At 40.5% G+C, this 26687-nt stretch overlaps 1 protein-coding gene and 1 long non-coding RNA gene across 6 annotated transcripts; both read right to left on the bottom strand.

Moving 5' to 3' along the window:
- Positions 1 to 391: 391 nt before the first annotated feature.
- LOC113545950 (CMRF35-like molecule 6) lies at positions 392 to 13456 on the bottom strand. 4 transcript variants are annotated; one of them, XR_008300587.1, is made up of 5 exons: positions 13325 to 13456; positions 12914 to 13234; positions 10476 to 10799; positions 9831 to 9924; positions 8785 to 8891 (listed from the first exon to the last, which is right to left on the bottom strand). XR_008300587.1 is itself a non-coding variant. In XM_034300623.2 (4 exons), exons 1-4 carry the CDS (start codon positions 10219 to 10221, stop codon positions 1290 to 1292), a joined length of 627 nt encoding a protein of 208 aa, XP_034156514.2. In that variant the 5' UTR covers positions 10222 to 10411; the 3' UTR covers positions 392 to 1289. The 4 variants fall into 4 exon arrangements, 3 of the variants coding, with proteins under 3 accessions (XP_034156514.2, XP_053083046.1, XP_053083040.1); XM_034300623.2 differs by lacking the exons at positions 10476 to 10799; positions 12914 to 13234; positions 13325 to 13456 and adding exons at positions 392 to 1388; positions 1500 to 1531 and having other exon boundaries at positions 8787 to 8891; positions 9831 to 10411; XM_053227071.1 differs by lacking the exons at positions 9831 to 9924; positions 10476 to 10799; positions 12914 to 13234; positions 13325 to 13456 and adding exons at positions 392 to 1388; positions 1500 to 1531; positions 9311 to 9405 and having other exon boundaries at positions 8787 to 8891.
- Positions 13457 to 24650: 11194 nt separating this feature from the next.
- LOC128317949 (uncharacterized) lies at positions 24651 to 26282 on the bottom strand. Of its 2 annotated transcripts, XR_008301341.1 has the most exons (4): positions 26178 to 26282; positions 26040 to 26102; positions 25799 to 25955; positions 24651 to 25710 (listed from the first exon to the last, which is right to left on the bottom strand). It is a non-coding gene; the product is annotated as an uncharacterized LOC128317949 (long non-coding RNA). The 2 variants fall into 2 exon arrangements; XR_008301340.1 differs by having other exon boundaries at positions 26040 to 26276.
- Between the last annotated feature and the right edge of the window lie 405 nt (positions 26283 to 26687).

The raw sequence follows: 26687 nt of genomic DNA, 5'->3' as shown, positions 1-26687 counted from the left end.
TTATAAAGAGAAATACCCTTGAATTTTTTTTAGGATTGTATCAAATTTCTCATTTCAGGCACTGTTGCTTTTGTTTCACTCATTTTTTGAAAGTTTATTTTTTCTATTAAAATACACCACTGCACATTCAATGTAATAGAAACATTAACATTGCACTGTGTTTATAAAATTGTTTAAATTAAATTTAGTATAAGCAATTAAATCACGTTTTGATAAGAAACTTTATTTTTTAAATGTAAATTATGCATAAAATGTTCTTTTAAATCTGACTGACCATATATTCCATTTTTTAGTGTGCATATAACTTTAGAAATGTTAGATTGTGGTATCTTTTCCACTTTTAGTCTTCAGAAAACAGATGCAGGCAGCCAAAAAACTTAGTGATGGAGGTGAATTTTATTGAAGTTTTAAACACATATAAAGGTTAGCCCTTCATGGACTCATCATCCAACTAGCTCTCTTACAAACCCTCTATGCCTTGGAACTCAAAGTCACCTATGTCTAGACATGATAACCTGCCAGGCAACACATAACAACCACACTCCAATATACCCAAAAGTTACTTTAATCATGAAATTATAAGTAAATAAGTAAATCAATTTTAAAAATGTGTTGCTAAGCTTACTCATCCCAAAGTTCTAAAAACATTGGGAGGCAATTGCATCATTACAGCATTAATATGGAAAATGATTACATAAAAATGAATAATGAATAAATGTAATCACATTATAAAACTAGGAAATGATCATTGATGTTCAATAATTAAAAAAATAAATAATAAAGGTTTGCTGGTAATTGCTCAGAGTAACTACTGAGCTGAAACAATCTGAACCACTCTCTAACCCTGTGCTGGTGCACCTGAGCACTGTTTTATGTTTTTTTGCTTTTTGAAGATCTCTTCACTGGATTGAAAAAAAAAAAAGTTTACACCATCTGGTCTTTCCAAGTTATTCTAGGATTTGTTTAAAATTGGAATATCTTTTTAGAATCAGATGGCTTTGATATCCATGTAGCAGCTTTTGGCCACATTTACTGACTAAAAAAGTACTAGGCTCTTGAGCAAAAGACAGACTGCTGAACAAATTTTGACAGACTGGCAATTTTTCTTCATTGCAGAGGAAGGAAATTTGAGTGATTTCCATAAGTAAATGTTCAAAATATAACCTTACAATGAATCTTATTGGCTTTTGTATCAAGACCAGTACAGTGTAAAAGAGAAGCTATTAGCCTTAAGTTCAATGGCTAGAGGGGGATTTTAGACTCCGTTAGATTGAATCAGGTTGGTTGGTTTAATAACTGAGATTTTCATAGACTGGATCTAATTGGTAGGTGTTGGCAATCACACTCTCATAGACAGACTGTGGCTCATTTTCATCTTCTCTGTTAGTCTGAAATTACAAAAAAATAGTAGATCTTAGAAGTATTAAAAGCCTGAAATGTTTGACCAAATTAATTAATAGAGCAAATCATGTGAATGAGCAGTTTAGCTTTGTACCCACCCCTCTGGAAAGTTGTGTAATTGTTTCTTGGCCTACAGGGAGATGAGGACAATAAAGAGAACAAGAGTTACTTTAATCTCGAAATACTGACACCACATATATGACTGAACAACTCTTGACATGAGTAATATAGTAAATCTGAGCAGCAGTAGCTGTAGCAGTAACTGGGTGGAGAATTGGACATGAATCAGTCCTACATAAGTGTCTAAGCTAAACATTTGGTAATTGTTATGTTCTGTGGCCTGGTGCCTGTGCTGTGTTTTTTCTTCTGTGTTCCTTTTGTTTGTGTGTCCTATGTCCAGCTTCAGAGTTCAGATGCTTGTGTGGCACTGCAGTCTTAATTCCAGGTTCTTTCTTTTTCATCTCCCAAACACTGGCAGTTGCACAATGTCATTTGGAGACAGCATTAAGGGGACTACTGGGGTTGGTGCAGGAACGCAAAAGAGCAGGGTCTAACACATGGCTATCCTCTTGTACACTGAGACCTTCAACAAAATGATTGACAGCATTTGCTATAAATACCTTCACGACATATCTGGCCATTCCGAGGTCCCAAGTAAATCTGTATGGCTTGATAGATAAATTCTGTGTACTATGGGCAGAATCAGCAAGGTAGGTGGGAACGTACTATACACTATATTACCAAAAGTATTCGGTCACCTGCCTTGACTCACATATGAACTTAAGTGCCATCCCATTCCTAACCCATAGGGTTCAATATGATGTCAGTCCACCTTTTGCAGCTATTACAGCTTCAACTCTTCTGGGAAGGCTGTCCACAAGGTTGAGGAGTGTGTTTATAGGAATTTTTGACCATTCTTCCAAAAGCGCATTGGTGAGGTCACACACTGATGTTGGTCGAGAAGGCCTGGCTCTCAGTCTCCGCTCTAATTCATCCCAAAGGTGTTCTATTGGGTTCAGGTCAGGACTCTGTGCAGGCCAGTCAAGTTCATCCACACCAGACTCTGTCATCCATGTCTTTATGGACCTTGCTTTGTGCACTGGTGCACAGTCATGTTGGAAGAGGAAGGGGCCCGCTCCAAACTGTTCCCACAAGGTTGGGAGCATGGAATTGTCCAAAATGTTTTGGTATCCTGAAGCATTCAAAGTTCCTTTCACTGGAACTAAGGGGCCAAGCCCAACTCCTGAAAAACAACCCCACACCATAATTCCTCCTCCACCAAATTTCACATTCGGCACAATGCAGTCCGAAATGTACCGTTCTCCTGGCAACCTCCAAACCCAGACTCGTCCATCAGATTGCCAGATGGAAAAGCGTGATTCATCACTCCAGAGAACGCGTCTCCACTGCTCTAGAGTCCAGTGGCGGCGTGCTTTACACCACTGCATCCGACGCTTTGCATTGCACTTGGTGATGTGTGGCTTGGATGCAGCTGCTCGGCCATGGAAACCCATTCCATGAAGCTCTCTGCGTACTGTACTTGGGCTAATCTGAAGGTCACATGAAGTTTGGAGCTCTGTAGCAATTGACTGTGAAGAAAGTCGACGACCTCTTTGCATTATGCGCTTCAGCATCCGCTGACCCCTCTCCGTCAGTTTACGTGGCCTACCACTTTGTGGCTGAGTTGCTGTTGTTCCCAAACTCTTCCATTTTGTTATGATAAAGCTGACAGTTGACTGTGGAATATTTAGGAGCGAGGACATTTCACGACTGGATTTGTTGCACAGGTGGCATCCTATGACAGTTCCACGCTGGAATTCACTGAGCTCCTGAGAGCGGCCCATTCTTTCACAAATGTTTGTAAAAACAGTCTGCATGCGTAAGTGCTTGATTTTATACACCTGTGGCCAGGCCAAGTGATTAGGACACCTGATTCTGATCATTTGGATGGGTGACCGAATACTTTTGGTAATATAGTGTATATAGTAGGCCACAAGGGCAGTGAGTGAGTGCTTCATCACAGAGGGCCATTCAGTTCTGCTAGGGAGAACCATGTTCAACAATGACTTAACTCAGCATTGCCACAAAAGCCCAACTGTGCCTGGCTGAATTTCTTCCCAATCTGCTGCACAACCTACATCTACATTTACATTTCGGGAGGTTAGTACAATATGAAAAACACAAGACAGATCCTTTTTAAATAACAAACTGCTAATTCAAGTATTTGGTGAAAAGGTAGGGCTTTAGTCGTCAGTTTAAGCCAGTGACGGTCAGGGGAAGTTCATTCCACCACCTAGCTTCCAGGACAGAGAGGAGCCTTGATGAAAAGAGCCATGTCTTCTTTGTATCCTGAAAGATGGTGGGTCCAACTGAGAGTAGGGTGTGATAAGTGATTTAACGTGGGTGCTGGTCTGTTCTTGGCTTTGTAAGCAAGCACCAGTGTTAAAGCAGGCAGCTACAGGAAGCCAGTGGAGGGAGCAAAGCAGTGGGGTAGTGTGGGTGAACTTGGGAAGGTTGAAAACAAGTCATGCAGCTGCTTTCTTGATTAGTTGCAGAGGTCAGATGGCAGACCTGCCAGGACCGAGTTTCAGTAGTCCAGTCTTGAAATGACGAGAGACTTAAGAAGCACCTGAGTGGTATCTGTGGATAGAAATGGACCAATCCTCCTAATGTTGTAAAGGAGAAACCAGCATGAATGAATCATATTAGCAATGTAACATGAGAAGGACCACAGGCAGCTAGAAGCAAGCTGTCTGATGATGTAATAACTATAGATGGCCTTTGAGGTATATGATGTGCAGCATTGAAAGAACTTGGTGTGATTATTGACTTCAGTCTCTCATTTGAAGCTCATGTAGGTAATATTACCACAACAGCCTCTTTTCATTTTTTAAATATTACGAAGATGAAACATATAATGTCACTACATGAGGCAGAAAAGGTTGTACTATTGTAATGCCTTGGATGTTCCAGTAGGCGCATAAACAATCCACAGTTAGTCCAGAATGCAGCAGCCAGGGTCTTTACTAGAACCAGAAGAAATGACTATAACTTATGCACACTGCACTGGCTCCCAGTAAAATATTGCATTGATTTTAAAATACTAGTAATGCCCTACAAAGCACGGAATGATCTCTCGCTGCAGTACCTGACCTCATGTGCTTCGATCAAAAGGTGCAGGCTCTTTGTTTGTACCTGTAATAAAAGTTACATCAGGGGTCAGAAGTTTCACTTACAAAGGCCCATAGTTATGGAACAGCCTTCCAGTTAGTGTTCGGGACACAGTCTCAATCTTTAAGACTTGGCTGAAAACCTATTTGTTTAGTCAAGCCTTTAATGGGACATAAGGCTAGACACTTTGTGTCACAGGGTGCCTTCATGTGTTACCTTCTGGTTCTCCCTTTTAGTTATGCTGACATAGCTAGTCCTGCCAGAGTCTCTGTTTGCACTCTGCACACAATGTACATCCTCTTAAAACAATCACATGCTGCTGCTGAGGATGGTCCACATGGATAGCCTAAAGATCACCATGAGATTGCTGTGGATGGTACTACATGGACACCCTAGAGATGGCTGTGGATATCCTACTTGGATATCCTAAAGACTGCAATTGCTAAAAACAGTTTACACTCAAATCTCAATCACTGAACAGTCAATAACATTTCTTTGATATTATAGACAAAGTTAAAACTCGAATGAAATCAGAAATCTCCACTATGGCCTGTGGATCATCAGACTCTGATGATCATACTTAAGTTCCTTTCAATAAACTTAGCACTACTTGACTCTATAGAAGACGGTTTAGAAGAGAAATGATTCATAAATGCACTATCTGGTTTCACTCATTCGAGGATGGGTTCCCTTTTGAGTCTGGTTCCTCTCAAGATTTCTTCCTCATGTCATCTCAGGCTTGCTCATTAGGGATAAATTTAAATCTATATCCAAATTTCTGTAAAGCAGCTTTGTGACAATGTCCATTGTTAAAAGTGTTATATAAATACATTTGAATGAGAAGGACAGCTGTTTGTCCATGGTCACCCCAAAGGTTTCTTGCAGTGACAGATCATGAGATCTAAAAGTTGTCCAGGCCAATGTCAAGAGCTTGACATGGGAATGCATCTCAAGGGATGTGTAGCAGGTCAGTTTTGCTGAGACTAACTTTCAGCTGATGAGTTGCCATACATGATGAGGTGTCTGCCAGACATTCTGAGATCCATGCAGAAACATGAAAGTCTGAGGAATGAAAGGAGAGGATAAGTTAAGTTTCATCAGCAAAACAGTAGTATGAAAACTCATGTGAAGATATGCCTTCACAAAGAGAGTGGGTATAGAGGGAAAACAGAAGAGGACCCAGCACTGAACCTAATGGGACACCAGTGAAGAGTCTGTATGAAGCAGATATGGATCCCCTCCATGTCACCTGATATGACCATCCTTTCAAGTAGGAACAAACCATTGCTATGCTGTGTCACAAATTCCAAGATTCATGAGGATGGACAAGCGAGTCTTGTTGTTGACTATGTCAAGGCTGCTGAAAGGTCAAGGAGGATGAGGATTGATGCCAGTTTGGAAGAGAGAGAAGTGATACTGGTCAATAGTTGCTAACATCTGCGGTAACCAGAGTGGGTTTCTTCAGAATGGGAATAACCCTTTTTGTCTTGAATGCAGTTGGTACATGACCAGATATTATGGAGCATGTTAAGGACTGACTAAAGATGTTGTAGAGCCTGCAAGGGTCTTGTGCAGAGGCTTCCAGCTTTCCCTTGTCTTAGCAGAACAAAGGTCTTTGTAGCTGTCACATCAGATGTGAACTTGGACAAGAGAAAGTGATATGACGGGAGATCAGTATCAGGTTGTAATTTCCTTTAGTTTCTCTCAGCTGCTCTTAATTCCAATTGCTGCATCTACAACCAAGGAGCAGGGTGAGAAGACTTCCTAGCTTTAGAAAATAAAGGGCAGAGAAGGTCCATGGATGAGGAAAGTGAAGAGAGGAAATTGTTGGTGGCTAATTACAGCAGTAGAGAGTAAAAGGAGTGGAAGGATTGACAGGATAGAGTGGTGGTTTTGGAGAGTGGGAGAGAGAGAGGTATAAATAGTTATCGGAGGCATAACAATAACAGCATGTAATTCAAAGCATGAGATGTTGAGACAAGACATGTGAAGCAATATGTCTGAGACAAAGCAAACCTGTACCACCACCTCTGCCTGTTTCTTGTGGAGTGTGAGAGAAAGAATAGATCAGCCAGTGAAACTGTGTTCTTTGGAGTGATCTAGGTCTCAGTTAGTGCTAGAATGTAGATAGAGTGATAGGAACCTAAAGCTCAGATGAAGTCAGCTTTCTTTATGGCAGACTGGAAGTTCCAGAGCCCACCTTCCCACACTGTTTGGGATTGTGACAACAGTGAAGGGTAGGTGAGGTTACTCATAGTATGTCCTCGGTTTTGTGGAGGATAGCTTTTAGGTCTGTGAGATTTGATGACAGAGATTGGTTTGAGGCACCTGTTAGCAGCAAAACAATAAGAATTGTGGTAAATCAAAAGGGTAATACAGATGAAAAGTGGAGATAATGCTTAGCCAGGCAGTCCAGTCTGGAGTGAAGTCAGGAGAGTTTGAGTAGAATTGAGAGTGGACAGGTAACAAACACTATATAATCAATTTTTACTTCTGATCACTACATTTACATGTATGGCATTTAGTAGACGCCCTTATCCAGAGCAACTTACACAAGTGCTTTGAAGTCTCCATCAATAAATAAAAAAATATTCTATGAAAAATCACACAAGACATGGAATTTTTTAATAACAACATGCTAATTTAAGTACTTCATGAAGAGGAAGGTCTTTAGAACAACACAACAAAATCAAAAATATTAAAGTCCAAAGACTAGATGGAACAGAGCCAAGCATATAGTACACAAAACCAGAATCCTACCTTATCAGCTGAGAATAAATCTAAGATAGAAAAACTTGCAACTCTGGGTGTAAGTGCTACTCTACATTTTCGCTGCTTCAACAGTGTGTCCAGTGCCCCGTTGTGAGCCTTTCATGTAACAAGCTTTCATGTGAGGCCTACAGCATTTTATGATCTTGTGCCACCCTGGTGATTTATGTATCACTCTGCTGACCAAATGGATTAGGACTAATTCAGTTTCAGATCTAGAATAGGTAGCTGCCATCATTGTTTAGAATGATGGGGTCTATTTGGATCATCGACCTTGTTTAGAATGATGAGGTCTATTTGGATCATGCCTCTGCCCAAGAGGGAAAAACCCTCTTTGGTCAGAGCATTGGGTGTGAAAATCATGAGGCCTCAAAATCAGACAGAGCCAGGTGATTTCATATGCTGGTCACTCTGACAAGGTGTAAGAGTGTCAGACCATTAATTTGCCAGTTGTCTGTTGGCTTCAATTTCAAAACCTTCTCTCTCAAAAACTCTTCTCTCCAGGGCCTCTTTGGCCACAGGGCAAAGAGTAGTGCAGTTTGGACGTTGCAAGCCATGGTTGACATCGCACATAACCCGATTTGAGGAGAGGTTTCCTATCTCTCAGGCCATGTACACTGCTGTGAGAAGTGAGACTTAAATCAATTCCATAGTGGAGGGACTGGCGTCTACCACTCCAATTCTTGCTGGAAAGTTACCAAAGAATTACCCATGCATGTCAAAGGCATGGTCATATTAGCTTTTATCAGCAAACCTGCCATTACATCTGCAATTATCACATGACAAGCTGGCCAAGACTCATATCACCAGACCTTGGTGGGTTCTTTGCATTGGATTCCAATTGCAAAGCATCAACATTTCAGTCAGCAGAAGAACATGTTTGGTGTTACAGGTTGAATCAGTTTCTAATCCTATACACATGCTTCTATCCTGTCACCCTGTCTCTCTAGCAGAGAGAATCTCTTTTCAAGGAATGCAGCCAGCAGTGTAAGGTGAAAGGAAGGACAGACATGTTCCAGTATTGATAGCTCAGGTGGCTTGAGGAAAATGGAGAGAAACATATGCGCCTTTCCTGTAACCTGAAGCAACCAGGTGAAGGATGGAGGAACACACTGTTAGTGCAGATAGCTCTGATTGTGTGAGGGACACGCATGCTCCTGTCCTGTAAAACTGAGCAAGCAGCTGCACAACAACCCATTAGGAATCTTGGATAACAAGGTTAACAAGCTAAGCTCCCAATCTACATGCGGTCCAGCATGGGCCCAGTGAGTAGAGAAAAGAAAAAGAAGTGACATGGCATTAAGGTATTTATGGCAAATACTTCATTACTTTCATGTCATGACTGTTGAAGATCTTGACATGTGTGCACATACATAAGAAGATATCCCAGAGGTTAGAATAAGTGGAATAGAACCACAAGTGTGTGTGTGCGTGCATGTGCATGCCTTGTAGCTTGAATCTCTTTCGGAGAGTCACAGTGAGGATTGAAATTCCAGCCAGAAGCACCAGCAGAATCACAGACACGGTGATCACAGTGAAAACTGGAAATGCTGGAAGAAAAATGCATGATCAGTCATTCAGTCACATTCAAATTACACTATATGGCCAAAAGTATGTGGACACCTGAGCAGCAGAGCCATACAATTCTTGCTGAATTGCCAACCTTAGCAAACTATGTCTTTATGAACCTCGGTTCGTGCACAGAGGCATTTTCATGCTACAACAGGATTAGGGCTCTTGGTTCTAGTGAAGTGAAATCTTAACGCCAAAGCCTGCAAAGACATTCTAGCCAATTCTGTGCTTCCAACTGTGTGACAATAGTTTGGGAAGGTTCAAATATCTGTGATGGTCAGACATCCACATACGTTTGGCTGTATAGTGAAAAAGCTGACCATTCAGAAGTATCTGATGAGATTAATCAAAATCGTGTAGTTACACCTAGATATGATATGCATTTAAATACACTGACCTGTTGGAGGAGAAGTTGATGTAGGCTGAGAGAAGTTGGGACTCATGGATCAAAAACACAATCATTCATTTATTAGATTATAAATGAAAAAAGCACATACATGCAGTATGACTAAAAACAATACAGGCACTGTATACTGTATGTGTTGTATTTGTGCATTTATTTGGATTTGGATCTTCAGAGACACTGACTGCTGTTAGCTGAAGAAATCCCCATATTAAGATTAGGTGACAAATTTCTGTGGTGCTAGTAATATTTCTGAAAAGTCAAAATGCTTGTGTAAAGCAGAAGGCAGACTTTTCAGTTTTAGCAAAAAAAAAAAAAAACAATTATGAAATTGTTGGAAGCTGGAATTACTTTTTTTTGGCAAATAAAGGCTTGAAATAAGCTAATTTATTTCAGTAAGAAACAAAATTATTTCCAATTATTTTCCTCAATTCTGTTATCCAGCTATCAAAAAGGTTTATGTATGTCTGTTATGTTTGTCTGAAATTACAGAATGTCAGCGTCACAAACTCACCAGTAACACTCAGGTTGATCTGCATGAAATAAACCTTGTATCCATTATCAGATTTCCAGTTTACTTCAGCTCCACACCAGTATTCACCAGAGTCCTGCTCAGTCGCATTATTGAGGCGCACGGTGAAGATTTGTTTTTCTCTGTCATCATACTGGGAGAATTTCCCCTTATTTACATACTTTCTACTTTCTTTAACAGTTGAATTATAAAAACAAGCAGCAATTGCATTCCTTTTGCAGAGAAACTTATTGTCATTCCTGTGGGATTCTGGGTATTTGCAGCTGATAGTCACATCTCCTCCTACATGAACAGTCTCACTGATGGACTTCTCATAGGACAGAGCTGTATATCCCAATACATCAGATGAGTTTATGTATGATACATTCATCATATCATATTCTGACAAATCAAAATGTTAACTGTCAGGATTATAATACATTCTGTTCTAGTGATATTGCACTATTTGAGATGATCAGAGGTGATTAAACTTGTTGAGAAAAAGACAAATAAAGAGCAACATCTCAAATCATGTCGGTAAATAAATTATGAAATTGGTCTATACTTTAATTCTGTTTAGTAAAACTTAAACAGTTCCTGTTTATGCATAAACATACACAGTATCACAACATTCTATTAGCTACTCACCTTCTGTTACATTCAGCTTTACTACAGTGTAGATCTCTGTTTCATCAGACAAAACAACAGCACACGCGTATGTTCCAGAGTCCTCATTATTCAGCTCTCTGATAAACACGCTGAAGAATCCTGCACTTCTGTTGTCGTGAATTGAGAATCTGCCATCATGTGCCCATAAACCTTTTGGTTCTGTACTTATTTGCTTAAAACCCCACTGATCTGTCTCAATCTTACAGAAAGATTTGGGTGTGTCTTTGTATTTATCCTCATATCGGCACTTAATATTGCTTCTTGTCCCTGCATATGCAGTCACTTCTCTAGAGACCAAGGCCCCTGTTAAAAGCAAGTTCAAATCATGCTTACAATATACATAAATAATTAATAAACCTCTTGGGGGTGTGCTGTTATAGCAAAATAATCAACTGCATGAACTAAAGTGTTGTATTCACCATAGTCCACAGCAATTGTAAACAACTGCAATTTTAGTTTATTAAAGAAAAACACATCCTACTTTTTATAGTTAAAATTAATATTGGCAAACATCCATTAAACAGATTAGTTCCTGTTAGGACATAAATTACAGCAGTTATGAACGGACAGTCCCTCACCAGCCTCTCATTTTTTCTCTCACTCCTTACAGAAAGATTCACCATATCAATGATTATAGATCTTTGTTAAATAACAAGTTTTTTAATTTGTTTAAATTTAGGCTTAGAACATCCACCATGCATGTCCCTGTGAATGAGTGAGATATAGACATAACTATAGAAAAATGATAGCATATTAGCATGAGTGTATTAATATAAACTTGTGATTTGCCTTATAGTCAGCATGAATGCCAAAGCTGCTATTACAGAAAATCAGAATTGAGCATTCAACAGTGCTCTGGTATACATACACTCACTGAGCACTTTATTAGGAACACTATACTAATGCTAAGCAGGGCCTCCCTTTGTTCTCAAAACAGGCTCCATTCTTCATGGTATGGACCCCACAAGATGTTGGAAACATATCTTTGAGATTCCGGTCCATGTTGTCTGCATGGTTGCCTCACACAATTCCTGCAGATGTTTCAGGTGTACTTCATGCTGTGAATCTCCCGTTCTACCACAACCCAAACGTGTTCTATTGGATTCAGATCTGGTGACTGGGAAGGTCACTGAAGAACATTGAACTCATTGCCATGTTAATGAAACCTGTTTGGAATGACTTTTGCTTTGTGACATGGTGCATTGAAATGCTGGAATTAGCCATTAGAAGATGGGTAAATTGTGGCCGTGAAGGGATGCACATGGTCAGCAACAATACTCAATTAGTGTGTAGCATTCAAGCAATGATTGATTGGTATTAATGGGCCCAAAGTATTCCAAGAAAACATTCCCCACACCATTACACCACCTCCACCAGCCTGGACTGTCGACACAAGGCAGTTTGGTTCCACGGATTCATGCTGTTGGTGCCAAATTCTGACCCAAAAGATACCCTATGTGCCTCAGCAGAAATCAAGATTCATCAGACCAGGCTATGTTCTTCCAGTCTTCAACTGTCCAGTTTTGGTGAGCCTGTGCCCACTGCAGGCTCAGATTTCTGTTCTCAGCTGACAGAAGTGGAAACCGATGTAGCCTTTGTGTCAGCTCAAACCAGACTGGCCATTCTCATTTGACCTCTCTCATCAACAAGGTGTTTTTTCTGTCCACAGAACTGCTGCTCAATGGATGTTTTTTCTTTATTGCAGCATTGGTAACACTTTACAATGCACTCATGCACTAATACCTGAATTAATCCTTACTTAAATATGAGCTAATGATGAGTTAAGGCATGTACTAATCACAAACTAATGAAGCGCTAACCTTAACTATGATGTGAGTCTTGTGAATTCACGCGTGAATAACTACCACCTTAAGTACATGTTAGTACATGCTTGTTAGTTAATATATTAATTAACACTTATGGCTAAACTAAATCAAACATGGTCTATAAGAATATGCAGCTGCATATAGCAAATCATATAAACAATTATATAATTGGTGGTAAAGTGTTACCACAGCGTTCTGAGTTAACTCTAGAGACTGCTGTGTGTGAAAATCCCAGGAGATCAGCAGTTAAAGAAATACTCAAACCAGCCTGTTTGGCACCAACAATCATGCCATGGTCAAACTCACTGAGATCACATTTTTCCCCATTCTGATGGTTGATGTGAACATTACCCAAAGCTGCTTGCCTGTATCTACCTGATTTTTATGCATTGTGCTGCCACATGATTGGCTGACTAGATAATTGCTTGAATGAGTAGGTGTACAAGTGTTCCTAATAAAGTGCTCAGAAAGTGTAAACAAGCATTATATAACAATTTGATCCCTTCCTACTGTTCGTACTTTCAGTTTAGCTAATGCTACTGATGCTGAATGTTCAGCAAGATAAACAGAAGGCAGTGGTGGGAGACTCACCTTTCTTTACCTTCAGTTCCACTGGTGTGAAAATGTCTAACACCAAACCTCTATAAACTCCACACTGGTATGTCCCAGTGTCCTGTACAGTGAGCTCTCTGATCATCACCCAGAACTCTGCTGATTTGGTGTCATCAAACAGTGAGAATCTTCCTGAATTTATCCACATGTTTTTAGCTCCTGTGTTTATTTGGTAATTACAGCCTAGTCCTGAACCCTTACAGAAATATTTTAGGTTTTCTGTGTACTCTGCACTATACTCGCACTTGATAAGGACTCCTCCTCCTGCATATCCTGTTACTTCCTTGGAGGCTCCTCCATCTAACAAAACACAAAATATCCATCTGAGCAAAACCTTCCTTCATGTAACACTGCTGCTGATAGTGAAGATTTTGAAATGCATTTCTTTACCTGCGATCAGGCAGAGGGTGAAGATGAGGAGGATCTTCATCCTGAGTTCACACTCATAGATATTCACACCAACTCCACTTCAGAAAGATATTAAATCTCCTGCTCTTTTACACACTGTTACTGTCTCTGTCCCACTCTGTGAATGTGCTGTCTTAATCTGTCTTAACCAAAAAACTGAAGCAATGACCACTTCCCTTTCTGACTTTAAGTGAAAACTTCTCAGCAATTTTATGTGTGAAGTGTAAGTAAAGTGCAGCAAAGACACTTTCAAATTAATTCAGTCAGACTGGACTTTGTTAATTTGTAAATGTGTTATGACTTGCCTAGTATTCATCACTTTAAATCACCCCACAGTACAAGTCATGCATTTTTAAATTTTCAATATATGGAAATAGTGTATGCACATACATATACAGGCTACTTACAAAAACAGGGGAATCCAGGAAGTAATCTGCTCAGTGACATCCATGTAAAAGTAAAAATATGATCAACCCTCAAGAGAAGGCTCTAATAATATTGTGCATGTGTAACGTGGAAGACCACTATATTTTTGTTGTCTCTGAAGTGCACAGTAGTCGCTTAAGCTTTTAACCACTTAGATGGTGAAATGTCTTTCTGTAATGCTTTTGCCTTTGGTGTGGCAATGGCACTGGCAGGGATTATTTTCGTATCTACAGCTTTTTATGTTTATTCTTTACATCTAAAGTGGAGTAGGTTGTTCTATGATGTTCTTGTTCATTACCAAAACAGACCAGGTTCATGTGATGTTGAGAAGCCAGTAAGTGGCTGCAGCCAGCGGCCTGCGCACTGAGGAGTGGAAAGGAGTGTGGCCAATGAAATTGTTCTAAAATATGGTTTTACTTTCTTCCTGTCATTATAGAGAGAAATACTGCTTAAATTAAAAGTAAAAAAGTAAGACACCAGTAACAGTAAAATACACCCCACCATATCAGTGTAACAGGAACATCAAAACTGAATATGACTATACACAAAAGAAATATACATTGCCTTCAGAAATGAGATGCAGACAGCCACAGAATGTAGGGATGGAGGTGGATTTTACTGAAGCTTCAAATACATACCCACATTAATCCTTCATGATGTCATCACACAATTCACCAGTAATTTTCCATTACCTCTCTTACCTCTCTGTGCAACCACAATCCATTATCTATGCAATACTCAAAATATAAAGAAGTAAAGAAGCCTTCACAAGGTCATACAGTAGGCTGTAAAAAATTGATTAAAAAAACGTACATTCTACACCCCCCACCCTCTTTTGACTAATTAAATGATTCATAATCAAACTAAAGATAAGAGACAGAATATAGTAATAACGATCATGAAATTAGAAGTAAATAAATCATTTAAAAAAATGTTGCTAAGCTTACTCATCCCAAAGTTCTAAAAACATTAGGTGGCAAATGCATCATAATTTAATATCTGATTATATCTGTCAAATGACAATATTTAATAATGTTGTCATTTGACAGATATAATCAGATATTCTGTAGATTTCTCACATTTTCAGGTGTGCTGACCACATTTACCGACTTAAAAAAGACCAGACTCTTTTGCAAAAGACTAGACTGATGAACAAATTTTGATAGCCTGACAATTTTTCTTGATTAGGACAGAAGCAAATTTGTGTGATTTTCATAAGTAAATGTGTAATATATTAACCTCATTGGGTTTTGTATCAAGACCAGTCCAGATTAATGGAAAAGCTATCAGCCTTATTTGAGACTTTGGTAGTTGGAATCTGGTTGTTGGGTTTAATGCGTGAGACTTTGGTAGTCTGAATCTGATTGGCTGGTGTTGCGGTCCAGACTCTGATAGGGAGACTGTGGTAGACTGGTGTTTTGTCTTGATTGGAGAGGAAGCACATTTGGGTTATTTTCATGATCTCCATTTGCCTGAAATTAGGACCAATGTGACATAAAAAAAGTTTTGTCAAATTAATTATGGTGCAAATCATGTGACCAGGTAGTTTTGCTATGTCACTTTGTACCTACCCCTCTGAAAGGTTGTGTCATTGCTCCTGGGCCTGCATGGAAGTAAGACAATAAAAAGAACACGTTACTTTAATCTTTATACAAACAGGCACCACCTGTATGAGTAATTTTATTTATTTATTTATTAAGTACATTTGAACTTAGCAGTAATTGGATAGCGAACTGGTCAAGAACCAGTCTAAGCCACGTGTCGAACATACAAATATTACAGTAGTAACGGCCAGCAGTAACTACTACTTAACATTTTCTCATTATCTACAATTCTCACCAGACCCATAGTGTAGTGGCCACCTGCATTTTGCACTTTGAGCTAAGAAATAAATTTTAATAAATAAAATCATGATTGCTTTTGTGATATGTACAATTAAATTGGGCAACATGCTCATGCGCTTTGGGTGGATGCAGACAGCAGTAGGAGCGGTGATGGCATGAATTTGTTATTAAATCTTTCAATGCTGGATCTACCAACAACTAATCTTGCTATATTAATAACATTGCCCTAAAATACATTTTGATAGTTCCACTATAAATTAATAAAATAACATGTTGATGACAACTAAAGAAACAGATCTACCTTCTGTTATTTGACAGGAGTCAGGTGTACTCTGTGTGTTATGGTAACCACTCACAAAACCACTATAATAATATAATGTGTCTGGGTGTTGGCCTTCAGCATGATTAATTCCAAATCCTGAAATATATCACCCACAGTAGAGACCAATAAACATGTTGGGAAAAAAAGCAGATGCTCATAGACAAGTAAAATGGGAGTCTCAGGATGTGTATGTTCTTAGGAGAGAGAATCTGTCAGGCAGCAGAGACAGTTGCCAGTGCAGGTTTGACTCTTTCAAGCAGTTTTGACTTCCTCAAGCAGGTTTGAGTTGATTAAGACCAAGTCTGTGTAATCAGTAATCAGGTGACCTTGAATGTTAGAGTGACTTTGTGTGACGCAAAATGTAGTCCGGATTGGCCACGCTATGATGCTGTGGATGATTCTGGGATTCTGCCAAATCTGATGCTGACATGACAGTCAGAAGGAGTTTGCTTTCTATGGGAATAAGGGTAACTGGTATCCTAGGACACACTGGAAGGGAGCGAGTTGTGTGGCTGAGTGTCTCAGCCGGTTTTGGCCTTATTCTGTGCATGGGAGAAATTGTGACTAATCTTCATGATTGTCTGCACAAAAGATTCTTTGGCAACAAAGGATCTCTAGGGTAGCCCTCTCATCTTGTGGGAATAATATCCAGTTGTGAGACTCACAGTGATTCCTGGTTTGTCCATTAAGTTTTTTCCAAACTTGCAACTTAAAGTAGGACTCGGTGTCCTCAGGGATACCACAGTACCAAGTACTTGGTTAAAGAGGAGCTTAGTGGTTTCAAATGCAGAAGGCAATGCAGGCGGTGGAATGAGGGATAGAGACATGGAGAAACAGTCAGCGATGACAAGGATACAACAACTCTGTTGTCCTGGAATGCTAGAAGGTGATAAAAAGTTATAATATCTAGGGCTAGATGAGACCATGGATGTTGTGGGACAGTCAATGGCATGAGCTTACCAGCTGGCAGTGTTCATGAGACCTTGCTTTGCGCACCTAATAGAACAAAATCTAATCATTAATGTCTGTGATCATGTTGAGCCACCAGTATTTGTAGGAGCTGTCAGGTCTTGTGAACTACGAGGTGACTAGTAGCTGGAGAAATGCTAGAACACATGATGAGTTTGTCCCTGAGTTGGAGTAGGCACATAGGTATTGCTAGTGGGGCATTGTTGATCATTTGTTTGAGAAAATTCTTGGACTTTGTCCCACCTGATAGCATCAACAAAGCATGATTCGGGGAGAATCAATCCTTATTAGGTTCATTTTGGTAGTGATGGTTAGAGACATGACAGTGAGTGAGCACTAGTGTTGTTTGAACCGGGATGGTAGGAAAGGATGAAGTAGAGTGCCCAGCAGTCTGACCTCAGTCTCTGAAGTGTCTACCTCAATGATGAAAGGCTCTGAGGTGTCGGAATGTTTCAGAATGGGCACTACTGTGAATGCCTGTTCAAGCTGGGAGAAGGGTTAAGCTGCAGTTTCATTCTATCTGAGCTTCTTGGGATCCTTTCTTAAAAGGGAAGTGAGAGCGGCAGCAATAGTCCTAAGCCTCTAATGAACCTTCAATAAAAGTTAGTGAAACCTAGGAACCTCTGCCTCTTCTTTACTGTAGTGGGGATAGGCCATTCCTTAAGAGCAGAAACTTTGCTCTGGTACATGGTGACATGGTGGGCTGATACTGTAGCCAAAGAATGACATTTGGACAGATGGAATTTGCAATTCTCCCCTTTAACACAGAGTTGTTATGGAGCAGCCTGGCCAGTACCTGTTTAACATGATGCACATGAGTCTCCATGAATGGTGAGTAGATCGAGATGTCATTGATAGAATTTATGACAATTTTCCCCAGCCTGTCTTTGAGGACATCATTGATAAAACATTGGAACACTAAAGGTGCACAAGAAAGGACATACAGCATTACCCAATACCAGTTAAAACTCATCCCCTTCTCTGATCCTGACGAGATTATATGCACTTTAAAGGTCCAGCTTTGTTAATATTCCTGAGTCATGCATTGCTCAAGGGCAGATAGGATGAGTGTTAAAGGATATCAGTATCTTACTGTGACTTGGTTTAATCCATGATTATCACTGCATGGCCCGAGTTTCTACTTCTCCACAAAAGCAGATCCCATCTGGGACATTTCATGTGGGTAGCTGATGTAGCCTTGTTGCCTCCTCAGCATATTCTTCATTAACCTTGCTTTCTGTTGCTGAGAGAGGGAAGCATCTGTGATGAACTCCACAGCACAATCATTCAGTCTGTGTGGTGGTAGACTGCTAACCTTGGTCTTGCTGAGCACTTCTTTGACTCTTGATAAATGGAGGGAATTTTCACTTTGGACTCGATTTTGGGACTTTCGACAGAGATTGGCACAACAAGGAAAGTGGGCACTTTGAGGTGGATGAACTTCTCAGTCCAGGAAATGTTGGGATTATGTGCTTGCATACAGGGAAATCCTAAGATGATGGAATACTTGGCGGTGGTTATGACCAGAAACAAAATTTTTCATGATGCAAGGTGCTGATTTGGAGCATGATTTCTGCTGTGCATTGAGTGATGGACCCTCCTCGAACGGGCCCTCCATCCAGGCCTTGGCTCTGTAGTGGGTGGTGCAGTGGCTGGGTAGTGTTGTTTAGCTTCTCAATGATGTGAAGTTATCAGATACTCCAGAATCCATCAACACTTGGACAACAGACAAGCCCTCTGAGTTTTTGTCATTATATAATTGATAAAAGTCTGATAAGTACTGAGATGAACTCACCATGGTTGAATGAGGCATGGGGTTGACTGTCCCCTCAAGATACTGTGGTGGGCTCATGACAAGCATGCAGGGCACTGAGCTATTAGGTGTGGAGGACTGCCAGAGTAATAGCAGAGTTTGTCCCTTCTGAGCTTTTCTCCTTCCACAGTGGTGAGTCTCAGTTGAGCTCATATCTGGGAGATTAATTTTCTCCATGGGTTTCCCTCTCTGATTTCTCAGCTGTTGATCCAGGGAGATTGAAAGGTCTATGAGAGAGTCCAGAGATACTTGGTTATCACAGCAAGCAAGCTTGGTGAGAATGTCAGGTTTGGAGTCCTTGGCAATAGGCCGCTGGTTCATTTCATCCACTCTCAGCAGTTCCAATGCATGACCTTGATAAAATGTTTGTATGAAGACCTTGTCTGCATCTTGTCTTGCCTTGTCAACATTAAGACAAACATTGTTGAGCTGACTCCAGTCCAATAGCAGCTACACCTCCGCACTGTATGCTGTTGTTGCTGATGAGTCCTACTACTATCTACTGTGGTTTCATCTGCAAACTTGATGCAGTTTGAGCTGTGCCTTGCAGTACAAGTTATGCGTCATCAGAGTGAACAGCAAGGGACTGAGCACCCAACCCTGGGGTGTGCTGGTGCTCAGTGTGATCATGCTGGAGGTGTAGCATCCAATCTAGTTCATGGTTGTTTGTCAGAAAATCCAGGCTCCAATTGTAGAGGGAGGGAGTGAAGCCAAGTAGGATCAGTTTTATGACCAGGTTCTGTGGAATTATTGTATTGAAGTTGATGTCAGTGCAGCTGCAGCTTTGTGTGGATTAATCCCAAAAATTCTGTGCCTAAAACCACGCATAGAAGTCTTCTGGCTCTTACCATGATGTTCTTGGTCACTGACATCTTCTATACATGTCTATCTTCTATAAACAGACAGACAAATCCAAAATGGTAGGCAGCATCAAAATCACAAAACAGGCAATGGTCAGAAGATAAGCAAACATAGTGCCCAAGACAAAACTATAATCAAAAACTAGGAACCAGAGCAAAATTAACATTGTGAGTAAATGCAGAGCCAAACTTCACACTGAACATTTGTGAGTCTGGGTTATTTATATGTGTGAGTTGACAGAGTCCAGGTGGGTGCAAACAGTAATCAGGTGACCTTGAACATAAGAATGACTGTGTGATGGGAAAAATACCCTGGATCGTCTGTGTTGTGACAAAGAGGGGAACATTCTGGAGATTGACCTTTATAGAACACTGCAATGTCAATCGCCCGGTTCACAAATTTGGGTGGAATAACCTTAGACAGGAACCCTGGTTTGAGCTACAAGGATTACTCTGGAATCTCCCAGTAACTAGCGCGTACAGAGCTCCCATGGTGTGCAGTTCTCCCACCTTTTTTCTTTTTAAAGGATTCCAACACAAGGGAGATACTCCACCTGACTCATGGGGAAATGTGGTGGGTGGAGGTGTCTAGCTACTTTCAAAAATGTTGTTATGAGCCTATGAGCTCCCAGCAAAGTACCTTCCACTGTGATGTAGTGATCCAGCATGGCCCTGACATATACTTTTAGCATAGACTGGGACCTGATCCTTTCATTATAAACAACACTGGCTCAAAATGGAGGCTGGAGTCTTATCTAGACTCCTTCCCGGACATCAGTCTCCAGATGCAGTCACAGACATACTGTGCTTGTGCTCCTCAGTTAAGCACCAAGATGGGAGCTTGGACACTGAGACATCAGGAGGGTCTACAGGAGGCTGAAGGAGCCCTGAAATTTGTGATTTTAACTGAGCTATATTTGATGTCAAGCCATCCAAACTATCCATCTTTTTCTGCAATCCCACTACCTGCCCATTGGATCTGGTCCCTTCCACAATGTTCCAGGCCATCTCTCAAGACCTCCTCCCCTTCATCACTACTACCATCAATGGCTCCATACAATCTGGTCATGTACCAACTGCATTCAAGAGAGCAAGGGTTATTCCCATCCTGAAGAAACCAACTCTGGATCCCTCTGACATCAGCAACTACCGACCAATATCACTCAAATGAACTGTCTACAATCAACTGTCTCTATATCTCACAGAACAACCTCCAAAGTCCTAACCAGTCTGGCTTCAAAGCGGCACATTCCATGGAGACTGCCCTTTTGGCCATCACTGAGAAGCTACATGCTGCTAGATCAGCCAAACTGTCACCAGTCCTCATCCTCCTTGACTTTTCAACAGCATTTGACACAGTGAACCACAAGACTCTCTTGTCCACCCTCATGAGTCTAGGAATTCGTGGTGCAGTATGGCACTGGTTTGCTTCCTACCTGGAAGGTCAGTCATATCAGGTGATACGGAGGGAATCCACAGCTGCTCCCTGCAGACTATCCATTGGTGTCCCACAAGGCTCAGTACTTGGTCCTCTTCTGTTCTCCCTCTATACTTGATCTCTTGGTGTGGTCATATCCTCACATGGGTTTTCAACACCACTGCTATGCGGATGACACTCAACTCATCCTCTCCTTCCCTCGCTCCGCCACTCATGTTTCTGCTCAGACATCAGCATGTCTGGCAGACATCTCATTATGGATAATAGCTCATCAGCTGAAACTTAATCCCAGCAAAACTGAACTTCTGTTCATCTCAGGTGATTCATCCCCATGTCTGGCTCTTGCGATCTCCCTGGACAACTCTCTGATCTCACCTTTTGGTTACTGCACGCAACCTTGGGGTAACCATGGACAATCAACTGTCCTTTTCCCTCTCACATTGCTAATCTGACATGCTCATGTCAATTTCTCCTTTATAACATCAGAAGGATTCGTCCATTTCTATCCACACAGGCCACTCAGGTGCTTGTTCAGTCCCTTGTCATTTCTGCCAAATGCCATAAATTTACAAGTAAATGTATATCCATATGCGCAAAGAGAACTTCTAATAGTTTATTGGTTTTGTACTGCATTGGGTTTAAATGTTTGTAGCTAATGGCCTGATTATGTTGATACTGAGGTAGTAGGCTGGTGGCCATTTTTTCAATTTGCGCACTGTCTGGAGCATAAGTCCATGGCGGTTCAGGCTGAATGCACCACAGTCCGTTGGAATCATTAGCCACAGGTCTACGAGCTATGGGTGAGCCAGTTCTGAGTTGACAGAACAACAACACTCTAGCTATCTTGGACAAAACAGCATGTAAACTAACAAGCTAAGCTAGCAATTAGACAACACTCTAAGCTAGCAAGTCATAGCAAGTCAACACTCAGGATACACTCATCCAGGACAGGATACACTCAATATGGTGGATAAAAGAAACAGAAGACAGAACAGGAGTCTATCACAGCTTTGGAGGATAGAAAAGCTTTAGCTCAGACCATAGTCACAAGCTGCACAAGATCGCTCCAAAATCTATATGCAGTCCAGCATGGGCTCAGCATGTAGAAAATAGGAAAAGTAACATTGTGACTTTGTTGAAGGTCTCAGTGTGCATGTACACACATGAGATGATACAGTATCATCCACATAAGTGGGTGGTGTGTGCGTGTGTGTGTGCGTGTGTGTATACTTGCATCTCTTTTGAAGAGTCACAATGAGGATAGAGATTCCAATCAGAAGCACCAGCAGAGTTAAACACACAGTGATCACAATGGAAACTGGAAATCCTGGAAGGGAAACACATGAGCACTGATCCAGCCACATTCAATTTACATACAGATCATTGCAAGATATCTGATCACATTCATCAAAGCCATGTAGTTAGACTATAGGTGTGATGTGTGGAGGAGAAGCGACCTGTTGGAGGAGAAGTTGGGATGTTGGGACCATTTATTTATTTTGTTAGATTATAAATGATTATATTATATTATACACTGCCTGGCCAAAAAAAAAGGTCGCTGTTTGGGTTTAAATAAACAAATACTTAAGAGCCTATGATTGGATCATTACTGCAGTGATTAATATGTTGCTGGCAACAATTCTTTTAACCTTAACTGATGCAGTGTGTAGCTTCTCATTACTTAAACAACCATGGCAGATTACGTATCCCATGGTCGTGGAAAAGATGTTACTGAAGGGGAAAATTGTTGGCCTGCATCAAGCAAAGAAAACAACTAAGGAGATTGCTGAAATCACTGGAACTGGGTTATGAAATGTCCAGTGCATTATTAAAGCCTGGAAGGATAGTGGTGAACCATCAACTTTACAGCAGAAATGTAGTCGGAAAAAAATCTTGAATGATCATAATTGGAGATCTTTAAAACGCTTGGTGATGTCACATCGTAAAAAAATCGACAGGAGAACTCATGGCTATGTTTAATAGTGAAAGTAAGAGCATTTCCACACGCACAATGTGATCAGAACTTACAGGATTTGGACTAAACAGCTGTGTGGCCACAAGAAAGCCATTTGTTAGTGAGGCTAATTGGAAATGACTTCAATTTGCTAGGGAGCATAAAGACTGGACTGTGGAGCAATGGAAAAAGGTCATGTGGTCTGATAAAATCAGATTTACCCTATTCCAAAGCAATGGGCATATCCGGGTAAGAAGGGAAATGCATGAAGTGATTCACCCATCATGCATAGTGCCTACTGTACAAGCCTCTGGAGGCAGTGTTATGATCTGGGGTTGCATCAACTGGTCAGATCTAGGCTCAGCCTCATTGTGTGGCAATAAAATGAAGTCAGCTGAGCACCTGAATGTACTGAATGACCAAGTTATCCCGTCAATGGACTTTTTCTTCCCTGACGGCACAGGCATATTCCAGGATGAAAATGCTAAGATTCATCAGGCTTAACTTGTGAAAGAGTCGTTCAGGGAGCATGAGGAATCATTTTCACACATGAATTGGCCACCACAGAGTCCTGACCCCATTGAAAGTCTTTGGGATGTGCTGGAGCAGACTTTACAGAGTGGTTAGACTCTCCTGTCCTCAATGCAAGATCTCAGCCAAAAATTAATGCAACTCTGGATGGAAATAAATGTTGTGAAGTTGCTTAAGGTTGTTGAAACAATGCCAGGACGAATGCATGCCATAATCAAGGCTAAATGCAGTGCAACAAAATATTAGTTTGTGCAACTTTTTTTTTGGCCAGGCAGTGTATATTACATCAAGCGCATTACTATAAACCTGAGATTTGCAGTCAGCACTAATGTCAGAGCTGCTGTTACAGAAAAATTATCAGTAACCCATCAGAACTGAACATTCAACAGCACTATGGTGTAATTATAAATAAGCTTTATATAGCATATAGAAAATCTGAATGTTTGTACTTTCAGTGGAGCTAATGCTAATGATGCTAAATATTCAGGAAGCTAAACAGAAGACAGTAGTGGGAAACTCACCTTCCTTTACCTTTAGCTCCACTGGGGTGTAAATGTCGCTCTTCAAACTTATATCAACTCCACACTGGTATGTCCCAGTGTCCTGTATAGTGAGCTCTCTGATCATCAAACAGTGAGAATCTTCCTGAATTTACCCACTCATTTTTAGTTTCTGTTTTCATTTGGTCTTCACAGCCTGGCGATGAATGCTTACAGAAATATTTTTGGTTTTGTGTGTATTTTTTATCATACTTGCACTTGATAAGGACTCCTCCTCCTGAATATCCTGTTACTTCCTTCTCCATCTAACAAAACACCAAAAATCCATCTGAGCAAAACCTTCCTTCATGTAATGCTGCTGCTGATAGGGAGGATTATTCTGAAGTCTCTGTCCCACCCTGTTCTTGGTCTTTACAAGAAACTGAAGCAATGTCCACTTCCCTTTCTGGCTGTGTGAGAAAACTTTTGACAGCAAATGTATGTGTGAAGCATGTGAGCAAAATGCAACAGACACTTTGAAATGAATTCAAAGTGTCATACTTGGCATTGCAAATTTGTAAATGTGTGTTGACTTGCGTAGCCTTCATCACTTCAAATCGCACCACACGTCATGCGTTTTTAACATTTTCAAAAATAAGGAAATATCGTATGTGCAAAAATATATTTTCTATCTACAAATAATGGGAATCCAGGAAGGAATCCAAACAATCATCTTATCAATAAAAGTGACTATAAATGGATACTATTATTATTAAATGTAACTACTATATAAAGAGATAAAAAGGTATGATGTGTTGTTCTGTAATAAATTAAAAAAACTGAATGTAGCGGAGTGGTACAGGACAACAGAAATTATTACACTAAACAAGACGACTACGCCACCCCAGGACTTTCACCCAGGGAAATACTATGTCCCAGTGAATATTACTCAAAGGAACACAGGTTCGGTTCTACTAAGAAATAGAGCAAGAGACGTAGGTACAAAAGATGCATTGCTTTATTATTCAATAATCACCTTTTAAAAAGAGACAAGTCAAAATGCAACTTAAAATAGTAGTACCTGCAGTTCTTCACAGTACATGTTCCACCTAAGGTTACAGGGCTGTGGCCAACTAGTATAAACTTAAGGCAGCACAATATCTAGTTACCACATGCTATCAGTGCACACATTCACACTCACTCAATACCCAGTGAAGTTATGGTGGAAGATCGGCTTTACACAGCACACAGTGAACACCAGCACCACACACACACGTGAAGAATCTGCCTCCCTGCCTTTGTTGGACACAGCACCTGCAATTAGATAGACTCAGTCAGCTTCAACCGGACACGCACACAACCACTAATTCCAAAAGAACAGAAGAAATATCAAAAAGAGTATACAAAAAAAAGAAAACAAAAACCACATACACGGGACAATACACTCCAAAAATAACAAAAAAAAAAAGGAAAAGTAGCCATCCACCAAGCAATCAGACGAATAGGACCACCAGGCCTTCAACAGGAGGTATACAGGAGCTGCAAAAGTCCTTGTAGTCCACTGCTAGAAGCACCCGACTGAACCATCCAGTGAAGAGCTCAAGGAAAGCTAACATGGGAAGCAATTACTAATATAACGCAAAATATAAGTAAATTAAATGGGAACAAGACAGCAGCGTATTTCTGGGTACTGATGGTCAGTTTACAAGCCCAGCAGGAACACTCCAAATTACTACAAAAAAAAAAAAAGAACATATAATTAAATAAGTCATTCCAGTGCATAAAACGCTGAAGCCCTCAGATGTTTCAATTATACTTACCGAAGATAAAAACCGGCAGTCTCAAACTAATGATGAATCAAAATACCGGCCGCGCTAGCAGCAAAGCATAAATGCTAACAACAAGCCAGAACATACAGCCAAATGCCATACCAACATACAGCTGACCCAGGCATACGGCGATAGAGAGATGGTAGTACTGCAATAAAAGAATGTAAAACATAGTTAAACCCCCAGATATGGTCAAAGATTCAAATTACCTTTCCCGAAATCATCCACATACCTGAGAGTAGGCAGTCCGACCAAACATAAGTCACAGTGATTAACCCGTTGACTTCAGGTATCACTATAAATGGTGCAAAACCGATCAAATTAGAGTAACTAACACTTAAAAAAGGCAATTACTTGATGCTCAACTTACCATTAAAACACACGCATGTCCAAACAAAACGCGCTAGGAGATATAGGCCACATTACCCGCACCACTGTGTCGAACGCCGGTATCGAGAGCGAGGGGAGAGGCAGCTAACAGTGACGCGCCTTCAGGTGGCACACCTCAACCCTTTATAAACCCACCTATGTTCACTAATAGGTTCAAATTGTTCTGACGTCGGCACAAGGGGGATTTAACCATCTTGCCACATGTAAATGTTTGGAAAGTTGTTGTGGTATAAAAGAATTAAATACTTTAAAAAAATGCTGACATAGGAAAATACTAATCTTCATGGTGGTAAGAGTGACTGCACTTTGCATCATCACCCCATTATTGATTATTTTCCTCTAACAGCATGTCCTGTTGTGTGTTATTTCTTACTTATCTGACTTCCCTTCATTCAAAACATAAAGCCACAGAACTTCATGTTGGTGAATCAGAACACTTTGAGACTATGCAAGATGCCAAACTGAAATGGGTGTGTCTGAAAGCTGTCTT

The sequence above is a fragment of the Pangasianodon hypophthalmus genome, chromosome 2 (genome assembly GCF_027358585.1).
Source record: "Pangasianodon hypophthalmus isolate fPanHyp1 chromosome 2, fPanHyp1.pri, whole genome shotgun sequence".
Classification (NCBI taxonomy): Eukaryota; Metazoa; Chordata; class Actinopteri; order Siluriformes; family Pangasiidae; genus Pangasianodon; species Pangasianodon hypophthalmus.
The sequence above is the reverse complement of the archived record's forward strand: the minus strand, read 5'-3'. Positions and strand labels throughout refer to the sequence as shown.